This window comes from Kogia breviceps, chromosome 11 (genome assembly GCF_026419965.1).
Source record: "Kogia breviceps isolate mKogBre1 chromosome 11, mKogBre1 haplotype 1, whole genome shotgun sequence".
In the NCBI taxonomy this organism is placed as follows: Eukaryota; Metazoa; Chordata; class Mammalia; order Artiodactyla; family Physeteridae; genus Kogia; species Kogia breviceps.
The window spans coordinates 66,241,862-66,266,111 of NC_081320.1; the positions used below are offsets into that span (position 1 = coordinate 66,241,862).

Sequence of the window (24,250 nt, forward strand, 5' to 3'; positions counted from 1 at the left end):
AAAATGTGTGACTTTTCCAAGGTTACTAGGTAGCATCTGAGACATGATTTGAATCCAGTTCCATTTTTTACCTTGTTGTTCTTTGTAGTGAGTCACTCAGAGCACAAGTGAAGGGAATGTTCCCTGACTGTTGGCAGGGCAGTCGTGTAGTTTGCTGGCAAAGCAGCTTCTCTTCAGTTCCTTCCCCCTCACCATAGCCACAACCTAGCCATGGCATAACATTTCTAGCAAACCTATTCTGGTTCCTTTTAATCACCTCTTTTTTTTTCAATTTTAAAAAATAAGCATGACATTTTTACTTTTTAAGTGCTAATAAACCATATTTTTAATAATGTATTTTAAAACCTATGAATGGGAAAATTTGCTAGTCTGTATTTCCTATAATTTTCACTTTTGTACAAATCTTTTACCACATCTTCAGTCACCTCTTCTTTCCTTCATTATTTCACAAAAATTCCCCCAAATGATTTTGTCATGTCTGTGTGTTTTAGTGCTGTGGTTTGTATTTGTTTGGGTTCAGAGGCTTTAACTCCTATAAACTATCTAGACATCATCTTACTATTTTTTTTCTTTTATGGCAAACCTGAGCCCTTTTTTCATGATATCTATCCTACACTTTCCAATTTGAATATCTTTATCCTTGGAGAAGAAACAAGCAAAATAAGGGTTATTATGCTTTTTTCTTTCAGTCATCTGCAGTTTATTACTATCTTTTCCAAAGAGTGTCCTATTCCTTCCTTTTTCACTTTCTGTCACAGAACATACTCATTAAAGTCCTCTTTTCACAGTTCTCCCACATAAAAAAGGAGGAGGAAATACGTTATGTACTGATATGAAATAAGCTCCAGGATGTATTACTGAGTGAAGCAAGCATAATTCTGAATCATGAACATAGGCTACAATCTTTTGTATAAAATTTGAAAAAAAGAATATAAGTCATACCTCATTGATTCTAAAATGCACATATTTTCACACTTTGGATGTCTCTGAAATTAGAATTCATTGTATAATAGACGGCAAATCATAGTTCAATTGACAGTGCTTTTTAAAAATGTTCTTTTGTAGTAGTATAACATACTATAATTGTAGTATATGTATAATACATACCATATAATACAACACACCATATAATATATATAGTATATGTATATTAATAATATATAAACATAATAATGGCACATCTTGCAATCAATGGGATTCTAGGTTTGGTAAAGTATATTATTTCATTTGATTGCATATGCAAAGAATTTTCTCTAGGAGAATTTGCAAGAAACTGGTAAAAAATGATCACTAAAGGGAGGGGAACAAAGTGACTGGGGAGCAGAGGTGATGATTTCTGTTGCATTCCCTTTTGTATCCTTCACATTTTGAATCACATGATTATGTTAATAAATGAAACATTTGAACAATAATTCAAATTCAAAAAGTGCAACTGGACATGAGTCCTCCTGATACCACTACCTCTGTGCAGATTTGTACACGGTTTTGTGATTGTTCTTAGTAATGGCTGTGTCATCACATGCCCCAGTCTCAACCCAAGTCCAGCATTGTGCCTGGCTGGGCACTAACTCCAACTGACATTGTCCCTTTCTCCCAAGTTTTCTGTTACTTGTAAATCATCAACCAGATTTTTATTAGTTAAAATTAAGTTCACTATAGCTGTTCCCCTCATTGCTTCCTTCATATTTCTACTGATGAAATTGTTCCATAAGGCAAAGCATAAATATATCAGATACTCTTCTTTTATAAGACATGACTTTCAGCAGAATCATCTAGCAGTATCTAGGGAGGGTGGGGAGAGAAACGTCTTGGAAAGTAAAAAAAAAAAAAAAAAAAAAAACAAAGTTTAATTGGCACCAAAGCACTTGGCAACCATTGGGTTACCATGATAGCTCATACACAGTGTTTGCTAAATAAACCAGGAGGCAGCTGCAATGAATGACTCTAAGATGCTGGCAGTTATGTGTGTCACTAAAACAGCATTGCTGATTCATTTCTGTTGATGATGATATTTAGAAATGGAAGTAGCCACTTCCCAGACCACTCTGAATGTTTTATACACACAAAAGTAGTATTAAATCTCAAGTAAGCAAAATCAATCCTAGCAATTCTGGATGGTAAAGAATAGTTACCAAGTAGGGCCAAGCTGAGATCTCAGGCCTATTCCAAAAAGAACTCAAAAAGTTCAATACAGAATAGAGGCAGAATTTTCAGGGCCAGAGCTTTCAAGTTTGACATAGACAGGATCCAACCAGTGCTGGTTGGGTGTGGATAACAACAGGTTCCAGGGTGATTACCATCAATTCTTGTTGGCATTTATGGTTCCCTCTCATCAACAGGCCGGTTTGAGGTGAAGAAAGCTTAAAGGCCCAGCAGTAAAATGAACAATTTTCAGTGATTTGTGTTTTGGGGTACAGAAACAATACTTCCTAGAATTAGGACAGACTTACTTTTACATAAATTTACTTTTTGTGTGTGTGTGGTACGTGGGCCTCTCACTGTTGTGGCCTTTCCCATTGTGGAGCACAGGCTCAGCGGCCATGGCTCATGGGCCCAGCTGCTCCACGGCATGTGGGATCTTCCCGGACCGGGGCACGAACCGGTGTCCTCTGCATTGGCAGGCAGATTCTCAACCACTGCGCCACCAGGGAAGCCCTAAATTTACTTTCTAATAAGGCTGATTATTTAACATGCAACTGACATAAAACATTTCCTTCTGATGAGAACTCAAGATCTACTCTATTAGTAACTTTCAAATATACAATATAATATTGTTTCCTACAGTCATTATGTTGTACATTAAATTCCTAGAACTTATTTGTCTTATAACTGGAAGTTTTTGCTATATTATGAAATAGCTGGGACATTATTTTCAATATATCTTTGAATATGCACTCTTACTTGACCAGACTCAGTCTCTCTGGAATCCAGTTCATCCAGTTTATTTACCAGGAGGTTATTTAAAATATTTACAGCATGAAAAAAAATATTTCAGGGTAATGTGCTATGCAGCAATAGATAAATAATATATAAGTGTTTAGTTGAAGTAGGTATAAAACTATTTTGCATAAAACTACTTTTTTAGTTTGTGATACATTTATTTAATAGTGCTCTGTAATTTTGGGTGAATTTGGGTGAATGCTCTAAGCTTCAGTTTTATCATCTTAAAATGGGGATATATATCATCTATCTGCCTCAAAAAATATTCTAAAAACAAAACAAAAAAGTATATAATTACCATATCTTATAAATATTAAGCAATCTGTAAGTATAAGTTATTTTCAGTTAATAAACTATACCATAATAGTCAGTGTGGCTAGCAGGAACTATCTGGTCTACCTTTTGGAAGGTGACGTTTAAGGTTAAGCACCAAAAAACACTGTAGAAACCGTACTGCTACAGTTCAGTCCTCTAAGTTTTCTAAATCAAGTATATGGTAAGAATTAGGCCAGTTTTTCCAGTAATGTATAAACACCCCATCAGAATCATCCAGTGTACTGATATACATGTAGATGCCATGGTAAACTCATTCAGTTGGGATTTTGGGTGCTAGGGGCTGGAAATTAGCATTTAAAAAGAAGTTCTGGGCTTCCCTGGTGGCGCACTGGTTGAGAATCTGCCTGCTAATGCAGGGGATACGGGTTCGAGCCCTGGTCTGGGAGGATCCCACATGCCGCAGTGCAACTAGGCCCGTGAGCCACAACTACTGAGCCTGTGCGTCTGGAGCCTGTGCTCCTCAACAAGAGAGGCTGTGACAGTGAGAGGTCCACGCACCGCGATGAAAAGTGGCCCCCGCTTACCACAACTAGAGAAAGCCCTTGCACAGAAACGAAGACCCAACACAGCAAAAATACATAAATAAATAAATAAATAACTCCTACCCCCAACATCTAAAAAAAAAAAAAAGAAGTTCTGCTGGTTATTCTTTGAGAAGTACTAGCTAATGATTTCTAGAAACAGGCCTGAAAGTTATAGGAATTATAGATCTGGGTCTCCTATCTAACAAAAGCTCATGGCAGGGACTTCCCTGGTGGCACAGTTGTTAAGAATCCGCCTGCCAACGCAGGAGACACGGGTTCAAGCCCTGGTCCAGGAAGATCCACATGCCGCAGAGCAACTAAGCCTGTGTGCCACAACTACGGAGCCTGCGCTCTAGAGCCCGAGAGCCACAACTACTGAGCCTGCGAGCCACAACTACTGAAGGCCACGTGCCTAGAGCCTGTGCTCCACAACAAAAGAAGCCACTGCAATAAGAAGCCTGTGCACTGCAATGAACAGTAACCCCTGCTAGCCGCAACTAGAGAAAGCACGCGCACAGCAATGAAGATACAACACAGCCAAAAATAAAATAAATAAATTTATTTTTTTAAAAAAAGCTCACAGCAGAAAGTTATGAAAGGCCCTTATATATGCAGCACCTACTTCTGCTAAACTCTAACTTTCAGAATCCAACAGGAGTTTCTTGGTAAACTGTTTGGATTTTCTTATACTCGGGTCATGATCCAGTCTAAACAAAATACCCACTTCTGCTGTATGAACATTATGGTTTAGCTAACTTTCCACATTATTTGCTAAAAGCTTATGCATGCCACTTTCTCAATTTTAAAGCATTCTTTTAGGGTGACAAATGCTTAGGGTATTTTAAGCTCATACTTTTATCATCCTTCACTGTGAAGTTAGGCCATTTTTCTACAAAGAATGTTTTCTGTCTGTGGTAATGGTTGTTTCAGGAAAGTCATGCATGTAAAAAGGTTGGTGGTTTTGATACTATCTTTTAGCTAGCCTCTTGAAGGACATTTGGCTATGATAGAGTTTTCTTCATAGTCAGAGGAGGAATCATTTTTCTGTGTGCTATTATGATGGCAGCTGCCTGTAATAACTCAAACCTCTTAAAGCCAAGTGTCATACTTAATAAAGAACTAGTATCCACAATATATGAAGAACTCTCATAATTCAACAATCAAAAAATCCAACTAAAAAAAGTCAAAATATTTGAACAGAGACTTCATCAAAGAGGATACGTGAGTGGCAAATAACTAAACAGTCATTAAGGAAATGCAAATTAAAATTCTAATCAGATACTCCTACACACCTATTAAATGGCAAAAATCAAACAAACAAACAGACAAATAGACAAGCCTGACAATATCAAGTCCTTGTGAGGATATAGAGCATTTGGAACTCTCATGCATTGCTGGTGGGAATGCAAAATGGTACAGCCACTTTTGAAAACAATTTAGTAGTTTCTTATAAAGCTAAACACTCACCATGTGACTCAGCAATCCTTTTCCTAGGTATTTATTTAGCAAGAGAAATGAAAACACAGGTCCACACAAAAACTTGTGAGTTTTCATAGCAGCATTGTTAAGGAGAGCCAAAAAGTGGAAAGAAAACACCTAAATGTCCATCAGTTGCAGAATGGCTAAACAAACATTCACACAATGGAATGCTAACTGGCAATAGAAAGAAACAAACTACTGAAACATGCAACAACATGGATTCATCTAAAATGCCTTCTACTAAGTGGGGAAAAAAAAGACTCAAATGGCTACAATGGTGTGTGATTTTGTTTACATGATAATCTGGAAAAGATGGAATTATTGGGACAGAGAACAATGAATGGTTGCCAGGGGGCTGGCATAGGGGAGGAGGTTGACTACACAGGGGCATTTTTTTTTTCCTTAGGTGATGGAAATGTTTTATATTTTGATTGTGGTTGTGTTCCATGCCTGTATGTGTTTGTCAGAATAAAAAAGTTGAGTTTTACTCTATGTAAATTATACTCAATAAACTTGACTTAAAAACATAAGTACACACAAACTTGGACATAGACTGATTTGACACATGATGCTTTTCTAAATTTGAATTCCAGCTAGTGTGTGAAGCTCCTAGTATTAAAACTCTGACTATAGGGTTCTGGATGAGTGTTTCAAACAAGCACCTTGCAGGTAGTTCCAGTTTATTAAGCTGGAAGACTGGACTCAAGGTACTGCAAACAAACTACTACTTCTGATGTATAGAGTCTTCAGACATGGCTCCCTGTGGTGATGAACAAAATAAATCTGGTCCCACTATACTGCCTTTCATTCCTTCCCTGCAACTCAACCAGCCATGCCATCATTAGAATCCTAATGAGCTCTCTGGGGTGTCTATGCCTGGATCTCAGGCTATTCAATGGATGTTTTAGGCCTTTGAAGTGGTCCCTGGACACTTACTTGAGGATGAGAAACTCACCAGGAGAAAATTTTGCAATATGTCTGCTCATGAGTGCAACTGATTGAGTGCCAGTGATTGAGCCAGTGAATTCGCCAGGCAGATGATAAGTGGAACAGTGGGCCATGCAATAGATATAGTAGTTTGTCAATGATTCAGACTTTTTTCCCCCTTAATATTGCTTTTAATTACATTCATTACAAAAATACTTTGAGGATTTGTAAAAGATTAAGTGGACAAAACACTGCAAATTTCAGTTTTCAGCGAAAGATTAAAATTATATTCTAGCTCGATATGTAAATCCCACAATTTTACTTCACGTAAGATAAATTTAAATGTGTATAATCCTTTTGAATGATGCATGAATATCCCATTTCCTTGAAAAATCTGTACAATTAATTTCCTCACTCTTAACTGATGCCTTCTCAAGATCCATTCAATATTTTTCAAAACTCAAGATTTTAATCCCTTGAATCTTTTTTCTTTTACACGAAAGACTGACAAACTCACTCTGGGTTAGAGCGTTGTCCTCAGTACTAGACTAGCACTCCGGAATTATGCTGCTGTTCCTAGCCAGAATGAAAGAGCAACAGGGAAGTCTAAGTTTGGGAACTCATCTACCAGCCTAGTCCACCTCACTTGACAAGAAACCCCTTTCTCATTTGGGAAACAGAGGAAGTCCCCTCTCTGCTTCCCAATGTCTTAGATTTTGCAGAAAATCCTCCATATTCCTGGCTGAGTTATTGAGAGAAGCTCATTGAAGCCAATGAGTTTTAGTGTTTAGGAATGAGAGCTTCTGATAGTGGGAAAGTGGATGGGCAAGAGGTAACACACACATTTATGAGATAGGGCTCAGTTTCAATTTGTACATCCTCTAATCTGAAAGACTTTTTTGCCTTTGCTAAGTGATTGACTCTTAAGTGACAAAATGTTTGAATTTCCAAAAGTACACTTGATTTTTAAAATGGTAATCCCCTTCTGTGTGGCAGGAGCTTTGGATTACTTTTCTAGTACAAGGAAGGATTTTTCTTTATTCCAGGCACATTCTTGGGTCCAAGAGCTAGTCTACTATTTTATCAAGTACGTATTATTTGTAATGTATTATCAGACACTGTGTGGGTGGAAGGAGAAATTGGAGAAGGGGAGACCAAAGTGATTAAGACTTAGTTCCAGGACTTAGATCCAAATATCTTACAATTTAGTGGGTGAAACAGTTGCATCTATATTAAAAATTTTTGTTCTCATGGAACATACATTAGTTTGAAGTCAATAGGGAAAATGTCCTTGCTGTGTTTTAGGTGGGTAGATAGTACTTTATTTAGTACATTTAGAGATTCAATTGCTCTTGAGCATCTCAAGGATTTCGAGTCTTACACTGGCCACCATAATGGAGAAAGAAAAGAACTTGCTTCAAGTTGGTGGTAGTATATGGATGCCTTTAAGAGTTCTAGATTTGGAGTAAGGCAGATCACTGGGTTTGAATCCCAGATCTGCAATTTAATAGTTGATGTGACTTTGGAAGAGTTATTTAGCTTATCTATATCTTGGCTTTCTCATTTCATAAAAAGAGGATAATAGCAATATCTCACTGAGCTGATATGAGTTAAATACACAAATACATGTAAAAACATTAATTTAGCGCTTGGCAAGTGGTAGATGAGGAATGACTGTGTTATTACTATTATTATTACAGTAATACATACCAATGAATAGCATACAAAGAGCTGTTTGCTTTGGAGCAATAAAATAAATAACCTCCAAGAAAATCCAAAACATGTTTTCATTACTCCCAAACTCTACTGCATTAGTCTCAGGCTGGTGTTCCGATTATTCCAGGCTGTAAGTCTAAACCCATGAATTTCTTAGAATTCAGCACTTAAGATCCAAAGGTAAACAACAGACTGGGCAAGGTTCTAGAGAGAAAAGGCAGTTTTTGCCGTGGAGTCTGGTTTATACTTAGTGATTACAAATTTCCTTTGACATCTTTTAGTGGGAATAGCCTTCTTGCAAAATTCCAAGGGAAATATGTTCTGGACAATCTTACTTGCCTTTGGAGTAGGTCATCACCTACATTAATTCTGGAGGATACTACCCTAGCTTTTATTTTCCCCAGATGTCTGGTGTCTAAAACCTCACTAGGTTATTTACTTTAGCTTAGTAATCTTTTTTTTTTTTGTCCAGTTGAAAGACAATTCTCCCTGGTAGAGGAGATGGGAATCAAGGTCCAACACTACACTGGCCAGGCCCTACTCTTGTTCTCACTGGTAATGTGGCTACTCCCATGTACAACCTAGCCCTTGAATCTAGACTGTCTGGTCTGGGTCTCTGTCTCTTTTAGCTGTATCTAGTCCCCAGTCTTGTTTGAAAATTCTTTCAGGACAGGAATTTTGTCAAAAGATTTTGTAGAATATTGGTGAAACTTGACCCACCTGTACCTTAAACCTATGTAGCACAATTCGACATCAAAAGTAGGTGAATGAGGGCTGGGCTTCCCTGGTGGCGCAGTGGTTGAGAGTCCGCTAGCCAATGCAGGGGACATGGGTTCGTGCCCCGATCCGGGAAGATTCCACATGCCGCGGAGCAGCTGGCTCCGTGAGCCACGGCCGCTGAGCCTGCGCGTCCGAGCCTGAATGATAAATTGTAAATTGTTGTTGTTGATTATTATGACCTGGTTTCACTTCCCCATATCCCGAACTATAATGTGTTCTCTAGAATTCTTTCAGAACTAGAAATTGTGGAGCAGACTGTGATTGCAGCAGAGTTCCAGATCTACTGGAACCATTGCAAAATGCAACATAAGGCTGCAAATTAAGAAAGACAAAACAAATCCCTAATCAATCTCAGAAATGGATCCTTATCACCTAGGATCTTAGATATAGACGAAGAGACCTTAATAAGGTTAAGGAGTCCTGTTTTCCTCCCCATTGCAAAAATTAGCCAATAAAATTTATGTTCACTGTGGGTGAATCTGTAGCACCCAAACGGTCATTTCAATAGCTTGCTCAGCTCTTCAGCAGCACTTTAGAGTTCCTGGAAATGATTCAGTAGCATGGGAAGCTGCTCTTTAGAGTCTTCTAAGACGAATCCATGGGGTTTTGATTTGCTAAATTCTAATCTAGACTAACAGCAGACTTATTTCCCTAATTTTACAATCTAATTTCTTTGGCGCTTAGAGTTTAATGTACTTTGTAAAAAACACAACACCAAAAAACAAGTCATTTTTCATTTGTAATGAGAACTTATTTTGAGAAAATATATTAAAGCGAAAGTGAAAGAAGAATTGTTGGGGAGCCCTTTATAATAGCTTTTAAATTCTGTTAGTGAAAAAAAAGTGGGGCTTAGAATATGGAAGTGGGGTTGAGATACTTGGCCTCATCAAAATAAGTAGGAGCTATTTTTGTGTTTTATGGTAAGGGAAATGGAACTGCTGAAATATGGAGGATAGCTCACCTAGGTTACTAGGTTATCAGGATTTAAGACACAGCACTTTCCAAGAATCTAAAAATGAAATAGATTTTTCCATTCTTCCCCAAAAGGTTAGGTAACTGGGACCTGCATTTGCCTCAAGTAAATTAATTCAGTGAATATTCACCCCAATATGTGCGGGGTACCTTATCAGGTAAGGAGTGAGATGGAGGGGTAAGCCGTGGAAATAAATCCAAAGTCATAAAGTATTTGCCCAGAGCACGAGGAAGTTCCTGAGAAAACCGGGTTTCCCAATCAGTGTGCTTGGCAATGTACCAAGCTGCCTGAGATTCCTTTTTTTTTTTTCCTTTTGTCCTACCTGGTCATATGGAGATCTTTCTTGTGATTTGGGGTGTTTGAGCTATTTTGCCAGCGTTCAGCAGGTATTCTGTGCGAATTGTTCCAGATGCAGATGTATTTTTGATGTACCTGTGAAAGGAGGTGATCTCCCCTGTCCTATTCCGACATCTTGATGGCAGCCTCCCCCAAGCTGCCTGAGACACCAATGTAAGACAGTAATGACTCTAGGGCTAAACTCTCTCATAAACCTCAGGGGCTACGTGAGGGCTTAACAGAAGAGGCAAAACTGGGATAGTTCCATAGCCTCGAGCAAACCCTTATCTCAGGGTTTAGGAAACACCCTTCGGGAAGTTAATAACTGACATTTAAAATTGACGTTAGAAAGAATAAAGCTTGACTTTTTTTCCTTTTTCCACATTTGCAAATTACAAATAATGCAATAAACAGAAACATTCTTGATTAAACTTAAAAGTGAAGAAAATACAAGGAAAGCGGATTAACAGAAGATAAAGAAAAAAACAGGGAAGCCGTCGACCTCAGCAAGTACCTCACCACACGCTCCGCCGGATGTAGGTAAATGGAGCTCCGCCCCCAGCCCACGAGATGGTCCCACGGGATCCTCGCTCTAGTTCTGCCTCCGCTTGGCTCGGCTCCACCCCGCTCCAGGAGCTGCGCGCCTATGCGGCGAGTCAGGGAAAAGCCAGGCGGGACTTCCGGCGATTGAAAAACTTCCGGCGGGAACCGGAAGATGTGGTCGCACACAGAATCCCGGGCCTTCTGACACGCCGGGCGGGAAGGTGAGCTAGCGTCCTCCTTGGCGGTCTTCTTGCGGGCTCGCGGGAGCCCGCCGCCCGGGCTCCGCTATTTTGGGGGCCATTAAGAAAGTTCTGAGCGCTCATTTGGGAAATAACATCCCTTTTTAAAGTGAGAAGTTTCATTACATTTTACTGTCTGCAGTCTGTATCTCATACCGTACCCTCGAAAACCCCTCCTACCTGCCGCTTGTCACCTGGCGCGTCTTCTCAGACAAGCTCTTAGCGCATAGGGGCAGACGTGGGAAAGCCCGGGCAGACCTAGGTTGTTTTCAATCCTCAAATGATCGGAGATGGGGGAGGAAGCGCCCCTTTCACTATCAGATCATGGCCCTGGCAGAATCAGCTGCATCCTCAGTGTGCCTGGCGCTTAGGAGGTACTGAATAACTGTTGAGGAAAGGAACGAATGGGAACACTCCAGGCACCTCTTCTCGAGCCTCCCATTCGCCAGCATGTGATAAATACAATGTATGTGCAATGGGAAACGAGCCTAGGCTTTGTGTTTGGCTCTCTGCGTCTGGTCCTTATGCCACATAGAACTTCTCTGAGTAAACCGTATCACTTCACTGGATCTCAGGCTTCTTATTCATAAAAGAAAAGAGCAGCACTGTCTGACTTCTGAGGCTCTTTCCAGCTCTAGTATTTTATTTTTATTACTTAGTTAGGGGTCTGTGCTGACATTCCAAAGACTTTTGTTGGTACACAGGGAAACTTCTTTAGGTGCCTCTTAAAAAATTGTTCCCCCCGTTTTCCTTTAAGTTATCTAATTGTTGTTTTTACAGTTTTAATGTAATATTTGTGTGTGTGCAGGTCTTTCCAGCCCCTCCCCTGCTTTTCACTTGCCCTGGCTTGGTGCCTCCTTTCAGTAACATCATAGCAACCTCCAAGTTATTGATTCTGAGTCGGCTTTCGTACCCACAGAGATAAGAGAGCTTGGAGGAGTGAAAATCTCAAGCCACTAACATTAGGGATGTTCCCTTGTACCATCACTTTTTCAAGAAAGCAATGAGTGCCATGTGTGATGTTGCCTAATAGTGCTGGGGAAAAAAATGTATATTTCTGTGTAGAGACTTTTTATACATATATTCTTATGTTCATTTAAAAATAGTTATATAGCAGCTATTAAGTGCCAGGCTCCGTTTGATACAGAAGTGAAAAAGACAAATGTGGTTTCTTCAAACTTTATGCTGCTTACCGCCATGAAGTAAAAGTGGGGAATGCAGACAATAAACAAGGATAATTATAGATTATGTTAATAGTACTGTATAAAGGAAGTAAATAGGGTCCTATAATAATATTTTATCTGAGAAATGCATGTTAGGCCTAAAATACTGAGATCTAAGCGCTGAGAAGGAGCCAGCCTATTGATGAGCAGGGCGAATAGTGCTCCCGGCAGAGGGAACCTGGGGTGGGGAATGATCACGCTTGTTACACGGACTGAAAGAATGTTGTGACTATGGCTGAGGAGCTACAGGGAGTGGTAAATGTGGTTAGAAAGGTAGGCAGTGGTCACTTCTTTAAGGCGTTCTAGAAGGCTATGGTAAAAAAATATGATTTGACTCAAGTGGGGGATGGAATAGGAATCATTGAATGGTTTTAAAGCATTTTCTAAATGTTAGATTGAATGGATTTGTGGAGGATGGGTTTTAGGAGCAGGAGTGGAAGCAGGGAGGCCAGTTAAGAGGCTATTACAGTAGTCCAGGTGAGAAGCGTTTGGGACTGGAGCCTTACTGGAGATCATCAAGATTTAAGATACATTTTGGAGGCAGAATTTATGTGACTTACATACAGATTAGATGTGGGAGATGAAAGAAATAACAGATTTGCAAGGTTTTGGTTTAGCAAGTGAAACTTTAGAGGATGATGGTTATGTTCAGTATCTTGATTGTGGAGATAAGTATACATATGTCAAAACTTATCAAATCTGTACACTTTAAACACGAACAATTTATTGTATTTCAGTTATAGCTCAATGAAGCTGTTAAAATTTTTCCAACGTTCTGACTTGGCAAAAAACCATTCATCTTAGGTGGATGGTGGTGCCATTTACAAAGGTGGGAAAGATTGAGGTCCAAATGGGTTTTAGGACAAGGAATAGGTTGTCAGGAGTTCCATTGTGGATATGTTAAACTTTAGATAACTGTGAAGCATCTAAATAGTTTCATAGGCAGTCAGTTTATTATGTAAATCTGAATCTCAGAGGTAAGATTTGTGATGGAGGTATTAGGTTTGTTAGTAAGTAGGTGATACAAGTATTTAAAACCATGGAAATGGATTAAATTTTGGTTAATCTACAAATCCTATGATAGGAAATAAGAGAACATGGGAGGATTGGAGATGGACAAACAGTTCCCAGAACATTGGTGGTAAAACTGGAGTATGGATACCCCTGGGAGTATATACATACCCTTGGGAGTATACCTAGATAGGTACACAGTTTTTAAGAAAGAATTTCTAAGTCCTTACCTTCTGTATATACTCTTTCTAAAACTGATTTGCCTGAAATAGGCCTATGTGTTCATGCATATTCTCCTTTCCCACCTCCTTTTTCAAATTCAAATTTTTTTTCTACTTGTCAAAAGACAATTTCACCTCTTTTAATGGCAGCATTGCCTCCAGGTTGCCTGATAAAGGAGCATTTGGAAATATTTGTTTTAGGAAAGTCTTCTCCAGTGGTTAATTAAAATTTTATGAGCTTCCCAAGGATTTGTCTACCCCTATTTATAACACATTTCTGTTAAAGCTGATGTGTGGAATTAGAATTGGTGCATGGTGCTCTGTGTGGGAAAGTTCTGAATTCAGGTATAATGTAGAAGGGGGTGATGGGAGTGGATGATCTGGTTGGGTTGTTTGTCGAGGAGCTTAGCACTTTCAGTTTTTTATTCTTGGGCTGGTCAGATTCTCCAAAGAAGAATCTTCCCATGCTCCTCCCTAGAGGGTAGGAATCTGACTGGCAGCTTTTTTAGGAGCATAGTGGGGGAAAGGAGCTGGGAATCTCTGTTTAACGTTCAGCCTGTATGGTTCCCATGTCCACAACTGTACTTCATGTCCTCTAGTCTAGAGACTTGTTTTACCTTCTCCAGAGAATAAACCTCCATCTGTTCCTTTATGATCAGTATCGAGGAGCACTTATTTGAGGAATGATGACCTTGATAAACATAAAATTCAGAAAAGGCGGTGAAGGAAAAGATAGAAGAATATCCTGTCTACTTCTTTTGTTGTCCTGGTTCCCTCTGGGCACTCTCCTATCCAGTAGTTCTGCACCCACTGGACTGAGTTGAGCTATAGCTGCCAGGGGGACATGTTCCCTTTTGTGACAACCACTTTGGTATTTCTGTGAGGTGTTTGTTCCTTCTCCAAGTGGAAGTTAGAACGGAGGCATTATAACATATGACTGGCTTAGGAACTTGTTTAAAGGTTTACAAGCATGTCAGAGTCTACTGTAGTTTTTATGGTTTGACATACAGTCTTTAGGTAATAAAATTTATCAGCTGAAGTAAATTTGTTTACTTCCTGTATTGTATGATGTCTCTGGTTATTTGAGTCCTTTTTTTTTTTTTAAGAGCTGGGCCTTTGAATTTGGGAAATATTTTCTAGTGGCATTTGTAATTAATTATTTTACTTAAAAATTGTGAGCTTTTATTTTAAGGGACTAGATTATCTTGTTTTAGGAATAGCCTGACTCCTTATTCAGTCAATCAGCATCGCTTATTTGACTGCCAACTTTGTAGATGGGCCTCTACTTATACTGTAAGAAGATAAAGAAGAAGGAAGGTATTTATTTTAATAAAGGACTTTATAATTTGCTGTCTGATAAATTATCAAATAATACTTGCAGTATATGCAAGCATATAATTCTAAAAATGAAGAATTCTCACCCTACAGGAACTTATATGTTTCCAGAGATGGCCCATACTCATCAGGCTTTTGAAACCATGGGAAGGCTGTTAGCTGCCCTTATAATTGGCAGCCACATAGGAGGGGAAACAAGTGTTTAGGCTTGTGAATGATTGTCATTTTTCTCCCCTATGGCATTTTCTAGCAGCAGAGGTATTGGAGTGTTAGTTTTGAATGGCACATCATTTTGTAGACAAAATAAGTGATCAGTGATTTAAATCATACTGATTTCATGTTGTATTTCTTCTTTCAGATGTCATCATTGCCAAGAAGAGCAAAAGTAAAGGTCCAGACTGTGGTATCCAAAGATGAATTCTCTTCCTTCTCTGAGTTGTAAGCATATTGGTTTCATATGGGGTGGGAGAATGATGTGTATTTTAAGGAGATGCATTCTGTCATTTACTAACTTCTGAAGTCATTTGTGTTGAAGAAGGCTGTGTCTTTTTCATTCATTTATGTAACTTATTGAACTCATGCTGTGTCCCAGCCTGTGTTTAGGTGTTGGTGGTAAACTATTGAACAAGGAGAAAGTGACCAACTAAATATAAAATATAATATATACACTAGAATATAAAGTCCATGAGGGCAGTGAAGTTTGTTATATTGCTTTAGAGCCCAGTTTCCCAACTTCAGCACTATTGACCAGATAATTCTTTGGTACAGGGACTGTTCTTTACATTGTAGGATGTTTAGTAGCATCCCTGGTCTCTACCCATTAGTTGCCAATAGCATCCCCTCCCCCACCTCATTTGGGACAATCAAAAATGTCTTTAGACATTGTTTAAAAATGGAAAACCTCACTATGACTGTGGTGTGACATGACCCACTTATTACTTAAGGTAGTACATGATTTCCTATGTTTTGAGTGTACAGGTGTCTGTGTTGGTTAGGTGAGAGGAGAACGGAGGGAGACCTGTGATTTATAATGTATTGGAGGGTATTCCTGGTCAACTCTCTTGTTTCAGTTGTTAGCAACATCTCTTCATATTCTGTGTTCACATCACTCCATTTTATATTAAACACCTTCTACCTTATTCTTTTTTCAAGAAGCATATATCTTTTTTTCACCTTTAACATTTGGCTTCATTTTTTCTGGAAATTTTTCTATTGTTTTACTTTTAGATCATCTGCCTCTGAAGATGACAAGGAGGATAGTGCCTGGGAGCCCCAAAAGAAAGTCCCCAGAAGCCGTAAGGTGCCTGTTTCCAAGGAATACAAACCGAAGAGGGCTCCACGGGTGAAGAAGAATACCCTACAGACCAAAGATGGCTCAGAAGGTGTGGCTGTTAAGGAAGAGCTGGTAGGTGCTTTAGCTGGATAGAGGGAACACTGCCATGCCTTCCTAATTAGTGATGCTACTTTCTCCTTACATGGACTAGGACAAAGCAGGTAAATGGCAAAAACTGCAGGGCAATGGTGCCTTCTGCCAGGGGCCTTAATAGTATTTACCATCAGATCCACCGTGTTGGAGCAGAAGGAAGATTTATCAGCTGGCACATATGTATATCTTGCTGTAAGCAAACACTGTAGCTACACCAATCTGGATTAAAAAAAACCAACAACAATAAATTATAGGCTCTGTTGCAGTACTGAAAGGATTATGCATTTCCAAAATAATTCACTGTGGTATTCCTTTAAATAACAGCTTCACTAGTTCATTTAGAAGAATACTCTTTTAATATGCAGTGGATGCCTGACTTCCCAGGGACGCATTTATCGTGTATAGAGGGGACATTACATTGTACCTTGCTGTGCCCTTGGGTAGGGCATTTGAATCAATCTTTTCTCCTGTCAGCCAGCACCTCTGTTTCTTCATCTTTGCATGCAAGCTTTTCACTGAACACACTTTTAGTGGGTGGGTGGGTAGGCTTTACCTATAGCTGAGAAAGTATTGACTTGTTGATAGAATTTGGAGGTTTTTCGTTGAGCATGGCACAGCTGCACTTAAAAGTAGCTTGACTGCCTAATTAGGAAATATCTCTTAGTTCCGGGGTTCTTTGCATTGGGGTCACAATCCCTTTGAGAATTTGATTATAGTTATGAACATTCTCTTCAGTAAAATGTACACATAAGTTTTAAAGTATGGTTCAAGAGCATACAGCTTAAGAACCCTTGTCATGGTGACTTCTTGATCCTTCCCTTGGTGCTTGGTATATGTATATTTCTTTTAAAGGGAAAAAGGAAATTCACATGGGAAGTTTCTCACTTAAGAGATATTCCACAAGTTTTCTGGCTCAATCAAAGCACATGGAGCGTGTTAGACTATTTCATTTCATTGGCATCTAGTTCTTGTGTAACTACCACCGAACAAACTAATTGAAAACCCTAATTACATGGAGCTAGAATTGGTTTTGGGTGGAGATAGAATTGGTAGCCTCTTAATAATTTTAAAATCTATTGTTAGCAAACAGTGTAGACAAAATCCATCATTACTCAGTCTCTTCCTCTCCATGTTGCTGTAATTTGCCAATCCACTGGCCATTCCTCTTCATTCTTTGAAGACTTTAGCTCCTGCTTTGTATCTTCCTCTCTGCATCTTCTGTCACTATTCTCAGTGGTACCCACCTCTACTTGGATGAGCCTTCTAATACCCTGTGTTCCTGGTTCTTTAACCTCCCCACCTCCAGTGCCTTTTTTCTTCTTCTCTGCCTTCACCACACCTCTCGTGAGCTCAACCTGAATCTTGTCATGACCAGAAGCTGTGCTACCGCTGACATTTCTTTTCCTCCTATCTCACTTTTGTACCATCAGCTCACCATTTCCTGTTTTTCCAGCTTACTTGCTCAGGTGCCCTTACTGCCGCAATTTTGCAAATTTATCACAACTTCTCATCAGTAGTTCTCAGCCTAGGGAACTTGAAAAAAAAAACCCAATGCCTAGGCCCCTTTTCCAAACCAATTAAATCTGGAAAGAATTCTGGAGGTAGGCCTTGGCACCAGTGTTATTACTTTCTTAAAACTCCTCATGTGATTTTTATGTACAGCCAGAGTTGAGATCCATTACTTAATTCTTTGACTCTAGGGCTCTGTCACTGTCCATCAGCGCTTTTCTTTTCTTACCTAATCTAGCCTAGATTACATAATCACTTTTTATTGAATAGACTCACCATTTTGTCCTTCTTTTATTCGATCCTACATGGCTGATTAAACCCCAGCACTGGGTGAACCATAGCCTCTCCTGCCTGCACTGAGCAGCTAACCATTGAGGGAAACAGTCTCTCCAGTGACCTAATCTGTTTTACTTTAGATTCATAATCTCAGACCTCAAAATTGCATCAGAAATACCTGGTAACCTCATTTTTCTTCAGCAGGTTTGTTTTTCCACCTTTTTCTCTTTTCTTAAACTTCCTAAATTCCTTTCTCTTCTCTCAGCCTTTTATTTATTTGAGAATATAGGAAGTTTCCAGTCTTCTCACGACCAAGCTATCTATATTTGTGTTCACCTTCTGTCCTATTGCCATGGAGGAAATGTCATTCCTCCTACCAAGGATTGGTTCACCACTTGGGCTTAAGATGTCATCCACTCTTGTGCTAGGTCTCTGTTCCCTCTGTCATCTCCTTTCTTTTCTCTTGTCAACTTTTCTTCCTCAATTGCTACAGAGTATAAAATGCTCTTTTACATCTAACTTTTAAGAAGCCTTCCCTTGACTCCATATCCCTTTCCAGCTATCTGTCACGCTCATACAATATATCACAAGGTCAAGGCCAAGGCCTGTTGACTGATTCAACTAGTAAAGATATTTACAATGAGCCACTTTTTTGATTTAGACAGTTTATGACTTTCAGAGATAGCAAAAAGAAGAATGGTCAGATTCTTCCTGGAGTTCTGGGTTTAGTTATAGGCTACATAATTACCATTTGAAGTGTTAAGAGTGATTAAAAAACCCATGAAGGCAAAAGATAATGAACTGTGATTTTTCAGTGTGTCAAAGATTCAGGTTAAATATAAAGAGGAAAAATATTTTCATGGTTTATTAAACTTGAGTATGTCACTGAGGAAGGCTGTAGAATCTTAGAAGCTTTAAAAATGGAGAGTTATTTCCATATTTTTGTTTGTTTATTTATTTATTTTATTTTTGGCTGCGTTGAGTCTTCGTTGCTGCACACAGGCTTTCTCTAGTTGCAGCGAGTGAGGCTATTTGTTGTGGTGCGTGGACTTCTCATTGCAGTGCTTTCTCTTGCTGTGAAGCATGGGCTCTCGGTGCATGAGCTTCAGTAGTTGTGGCTCATGGGCTCTAGGGCGCAGGCTCAGTAGTTGTGGCGCACGGGCTTAGTTGCTCCGCGGCATGTGGGCTCTTCCCAGACCAGGGCTCGAACCTGTGTCCCCTGCATTGGCAGGTGGATTCTCAACCACTGCACCACCAGGGAAGCCCTTTCCATATGTTTTTGATCTGTGTTTTGATCTAAACATGTTTGGATTCACTTTTCTCAAAATTTTTGGTCTTTGGACTCCTTTACACTTTTAGAACTTACTGAGGACCCCAGGGAACTTTTGCTTAGGTGGGTTATATCTGTAAATATTTACCATACTAGAAATTAAAAAGGAGAAAATATTCCATCAATTTAAAAATAATAATAAACCTATTACATGTTAATGCAAATAACATGTTTTAATGAAAAATAAGTATATATATTTTTCCCAAACAACAAGAAAATTAACGATAAGAATGACGTTGTTTTACATTTTTGCAAATGTCTTTAATGTCTGATTTACTAGAAGATATTTGAAATAAAAAAGAAATCCCAGCCTCCACACAGATGTGTATTTGGAAAAGGGAATGGTGTTTTAACAGCCTTTTCAGATAATTGTAGATATTATTTTATACTATGCCAAAACTCAGTAAGTGGTAGTTTAAAAGGTTTCATTGTGGAATCTGTAACCATACTATGTTCTATTACATTAAAATCCATTGGTCTGTATTGTTTGAATGGCTCTTTTACCTATGCATGATTTTGTAACATTATGTGTTGGTCATTTGGAAAATACTGGTTCACTAATTGATTTACTGTGAGACAACCACTGCATGTCAGTATGAATTAGCCTGCAGCAGAAGTGCTTTATGTGTACATTTGTGCTTTATGTACATTTCAGTACAGACTATGAAAAAGGTGTGCTTTCAAGGATTGAAATTTTAAAAATTAATAACTTTTACTGCTTTATTCTTAAGTGAAGCTGACATTGTTTTATTGCAAGTGTGTGACAGTGGAGGGAACAGTGATTGCTAGTACAGCTTGGTGCCACTGCCTTGTTTTGTTGCTACCATTGCTCTTGCACCATCAGTGAAATGTCAGACAGTGCCTTGGCATTATTATGAATATAGTTGTGACCTTGCAGACCCCCTGAAAGGGTCTCAGGGGTCTATGAACAACACTGAGACCCTAGGTAAATTTTGTCTGAAGACTCCAGAGAAGATACCTTTAAGTGTCTAATTTTTGACTGCTGGCTTTTCTTTTTTTCCTCTTACTTTAAACCCCCCACCTTTAGTCATTTTACTTTTTCTTTATTTCTTCATCTACTTCCTTTTCCCTCTCCTGGGAGGTAGTCTGGGTGTGGTAGTCATGGTAATGATGGTGGTAACAGCAGATATTTGATTGCTCACCGTTAGCGAGGTGACATGTTCAGCACTGCATTTGCGTGATATTACTTAATCTTCACAACAGTCCCTTGAGGCAGGTGCTGTAATTATCCTGATTTTATAGACCAGAAAGCCAAGGGGAGAGATGTTAAGTGACTTGCTCGTGGATCACAGATAGTAAGTAATGGAACTGGGTTTCTAAGTCAAGAACATGATTTTGTCAGCATTTCAGGAACCGATGTATCTCTCGTGGGTGTTTTTACATCAACCATATGCTCATAAGTGTGGTGTATAAAACCACAGTGCTGGTTTAATAATTAATAGTATGATATAACTGTCGCAAGGAGTTAAATTCTTATGACTAGCACTGTCTCTCGTTGGAGGCTGAAGTAAGTAGGGAATTAAATAATAATCAGAAATTTACTTGATGAGCATGGGCTCAGAATAGGAGAATTAGATAAATATTCATTTGGGTTTATTGAATGCCTTCTGTGGGCGAGGTACTGTGCTTGTCACAATGAGAACTGAATGTTTTAACTGCATGAATCTAAGGTAGTCTGATGTATCCATCTCACAGGAGGGCTGTCTTAACCATTGGGAGCAAATTACTCAGAATCTGTTTGCTAACCTTTCCTCTTTGTATGTTACTTAGAATGCTGATCGTATGCTTTCTACAGTTCTCCTTTTTCTGTTCCTCTAGGGCTGACAACTCTCTGTATGATTGACACATTCTTTAGCTATGTCAATTAATTTGATCAGGTTTTTATCAACTCTTATGGACTTGAGGAGGCAGTCTATTTTTATACCTCTGTTCTTATCTATTATGTTCCAATTAAAAATGTAATACTTGGAGCGCTATTTAATGTATTATATATCATTTCCAGGTTAGGTGGTGATGGGTGGGCAGTAGGATGGAAGGAGTGTGCTCTTTATTATAGTTCCCAGTATTTTCTTTTTTTTTTTTTCCCAGTATTTTCAGTAGTCAGTAATTATGGAAAATTATCTGATAGGAGAGAAAATTCAATATTGACTGAAATTTAGTTTGGGAGCAGTTCTTTTGTTTGCGTTTGTGCCATCTACATCACTTAGGTAACTAAAAACAGGCTAGCTTGCAAAATTGTGAACTCCACGGGGCAGGATCTGTATCTTATTTACTACTCTAGTCTCAAAATTAGTGCCAGATGTCATTGCTTCACACCTGAGTTGTCACCTGGGGGGAGGGGTGGGTGGTGCAGAGAGTAGCCCTTGGACACCTGCATGTACTGCTGTGTAGCCTCTTACTAAGGAAAAATGCCTGGTACTACCCTGCTGTCCTGCCATGCTTTCTGTTCTCTTTCTGCATAAACTGGTGGCAGGTGTAGCATGTTGAGTTTTGTGAACCTGTGAGTGTTAACTCTTCTCCCTCTAAAGTGTTGACTTTTGATTGCAAGTTTTAAATCTTGGTTTTTCTGCCAGGTGTACACCTATTCTCCACTTATTTAAAAAAATTAAACCTTCACCTGCAGTTGTGAAAAATAATACAGAGAGATATCATGTATCCTTTATCACATTTTCCCCTATGGTCACGTCTTGTAAAGCTATAGTTAAATATCACAGCCAGGATATTGACATTGATAAAATCCGCTGATCTTATTTAGATTTCTCCAGTTTTATTTGTATTCATTTATATATGTGTATGTATATGTGTATATTTAGTTCTATGCAATTTTACAATATGTGTAGGTCTGTGTGTCCACCACACAGGACAGTCCTATCACAAGGATCCCTAGTATTGCCCTTTTATTGTCATACTCTCCCCTCTCCCAACCTCCACCCCCATCTCTGACCTCCAATAACCACGAATTTTTTCAGGAATATTGTATAAATGCAATCATATAGTATGTAACTTTTTGAGATTGATGTTTTCCCTCCACTCAAAATAATTTCCTTGAGATTCTTCCAAATTATTGTGTATGTCTACAATTTGTGCCTTTTCATTGCTGAATAATATTCCAGAGCCATTGGTTTTTATCATCTAATTCTTGTGTGATCTCTTCATGATTTGATAGAATAGCTCTGTGCCTATTGTTGATGTTGATTTGGAAGACAGAAAAAATAAATTGGAGACTGTGCAGACTCTGAAGACAGCAAAGATGAAACGGAAAAATTCAGCTCAGTCACCTTCAGCTCGGAGGACCAAAAAGCTGAAAGCTGATGAAGAAACCAACAAAGCCAGCAGCTTAGAGAGTGGGAGTAACAGCACAGAGACACCGTCCACAAGCGCCACGTGGGAAGGTGGGTGCAAGAAGGAGGAGAGTGAAGACGACTTCACATGCAGTCAGTCCCCTTTGAAGAAAGTGAAGACAGAAATGTGTCCTCAGGGGCAGCCTGTCAGGTTTCCAGCAAATGCCAACAATATTAAGGAGGAGGTGGAAATGAACTGGGACATAGTACAGGTATGTGCAGCCTCTTTCTGTCACTTCAGTTTGTTTGATTCCTTTCTTTTTGACTGGGATGGGACTAGGGAAGGGCTGGAAGTTTTCAGTTCTCTTTTCACTTTTGCCAGTGGTCTCTGGAGGCTTTGCCCACTGGTTCCTTTCCTGGGTGTGCAGTTTGGTATTATTGCTTATTGTCATCAGTTCTTTAGCTAAAAGCTGTGACCGCAGGCAAGGTAGATCTCTGCCTTCGTGTTCTAGTGAACATGTCCTATATAGACAGATTGCATCAACAGATTGGGCCCTCCTAAGTTCCTTGTTAAGTTTTTGCTTTGCACTTGGACTGTATTGCCTATAAAAGCAGTGCAAGTGATTAAGTCATTGACCATTAGTACATCTGTTTAATTCTTAGTGTAATGTAATAGACTGTGAACAGGCCTAGTAATTTCTTTTTTTTTTCCAGTCCATGAGATTATTTATTTAGTTTTAGGGTTTTTTTTAACATCTTTATTGGAGTATAATTGCTTTACAATGGTGTGTTAGTTTCTGCTTTACAACAAAGTGAATCAGTTATACATATATATATGTTCCCATATCTCTTCCCTCTTGCGTCTCCCTCCCTCCCACCCTCCCTATCCCACCCCTCTAGGTGGTCACAAACCACCTAGCTGATCTCCCTGTGCCATGCGGCTGCTTCCCACTAGCTATCCACCCTACGTTTGGTAGTGTATATATGTCCATACCACTCACTCACTTCATCACAGCTTACCCTTCCTCCTCCCCATATCCTCAAGGCCATGCTCTAGTAGGTCTGTGTTTTATTCCCGTCCTACCCCTAGGCTCTTCATGACACTTTTTTTTTTCTTAGATTCCATATATATGTGTTAGCATACGGTGTTTGTTTTTCTCCTTCTGACTTACTTCACTCTGTGTGACAGACTCCAGGTCCATCCACCTCACTACAGATAACTCAGTTTCATTTCTTTTTATGGCTGAGTAATATTCCATTGTATATATGTGCTGCATCTTCTTTATCCATTCATCTGTTGATGGACACTTAGGTTGCTTCCATGTCCTGGCTATTGTAAATAGAGCTGCAATGAACATTTTAGTACATGACTCTTTTTGAATTATGGTTTTCTCAGGGTATATGCCCAGTAGTGGGATTGCTGGGTCATATGGTAGTTCTATTTGTAGTTTTTTAAGGAACCTCCATACTGCTCTCCATAGTGACTGTATCAATTTACATTCCCACCAACAGTACGAGTGTCCCCTTTTCTACACACCCTCTCCAGCATTTATTGTTTCTAGATTTTTTGATGATGGCCATTCTGACCAGTGTGAGATGATATGTCATTGTAGTTTTGATTTGCATTTCTCTAATGATTAATGATGTTGAGCATTCTTTCATGTGTTTGTTGGCTATCTGTATATCTTCTTTGGAGAAATGTCTATTTAGGTCTTCTGCCCATTTTTGGATTGGGTTGTTTGTTTTTTTGTTACTGAGCTGCATGAGTTGCTTATAAATTTTGGAGATTAGTCCTTTGTCAGTTGCTTCATTTGCAACTATTTT

General features: G+C 39.1%; 1 protein-coding gene and 1 long non-coding RNA gene across 6 annotated transcripts in view; one reads left to right on the forward strand and one right to left on the reverse strand.

Moving 5' to 3' along the window:
• The window catches only part of LOC136792157 (uncharacterized), a 30,280-nt gene extending 19,134 nt beyond the window's left edge, over positions 1-11,146 (reverse strand). Inside the window, exons 1-3 of one of the 2 annotated variants that reach the window (XR_010835549.1) lie at positions 10,526-10,591; positions 9,998-10,107; positions 8,643-8,839 (exon numbers count right to left, since the gene is read on the reverse strand). This is a non-coding gene — a long non-coding RNA (uncharacterized lncRNA). Of the gene's footprint in view, positions 1-8,642; positions 8,840-9,997; positions 10,108-10,525 lie in introns of both variants that reach the window. The other variant, XR_010835548.1, reaches the window with a different exon arrangement.
• The window catches only part of SRBD1 (S1 RNA binding domain 1), a 233,918-nt gene continuing 220,366 nt past the window's right edge, over positions 10,699-24,250 (forward strand). For all 4 annotated transcript variants that reach the window (XM_059078791.2, XM_067007652.1, XM_059078792.2 and 1 more), the window contains exons 1-4: positions 10,699-10,775; positions 14,942-15,021; positions 15,811-15,988; positions 22,312-22,698. In XM_059078791.2, coding sequence (XP_058934774.1) covers positions 14,942-15,021; positions 15,811-15,988; positions 22,312-22,698 — 645 coding nt within the window. In that variant the 5' untranslated portion in view covers positions 10,699-10,775. The remainder of the gene's footprint in view (positions 10,776-14,941; positions 15,022-15,810; positions 15,989-22,311; positions 22,699-24,250) is intronic.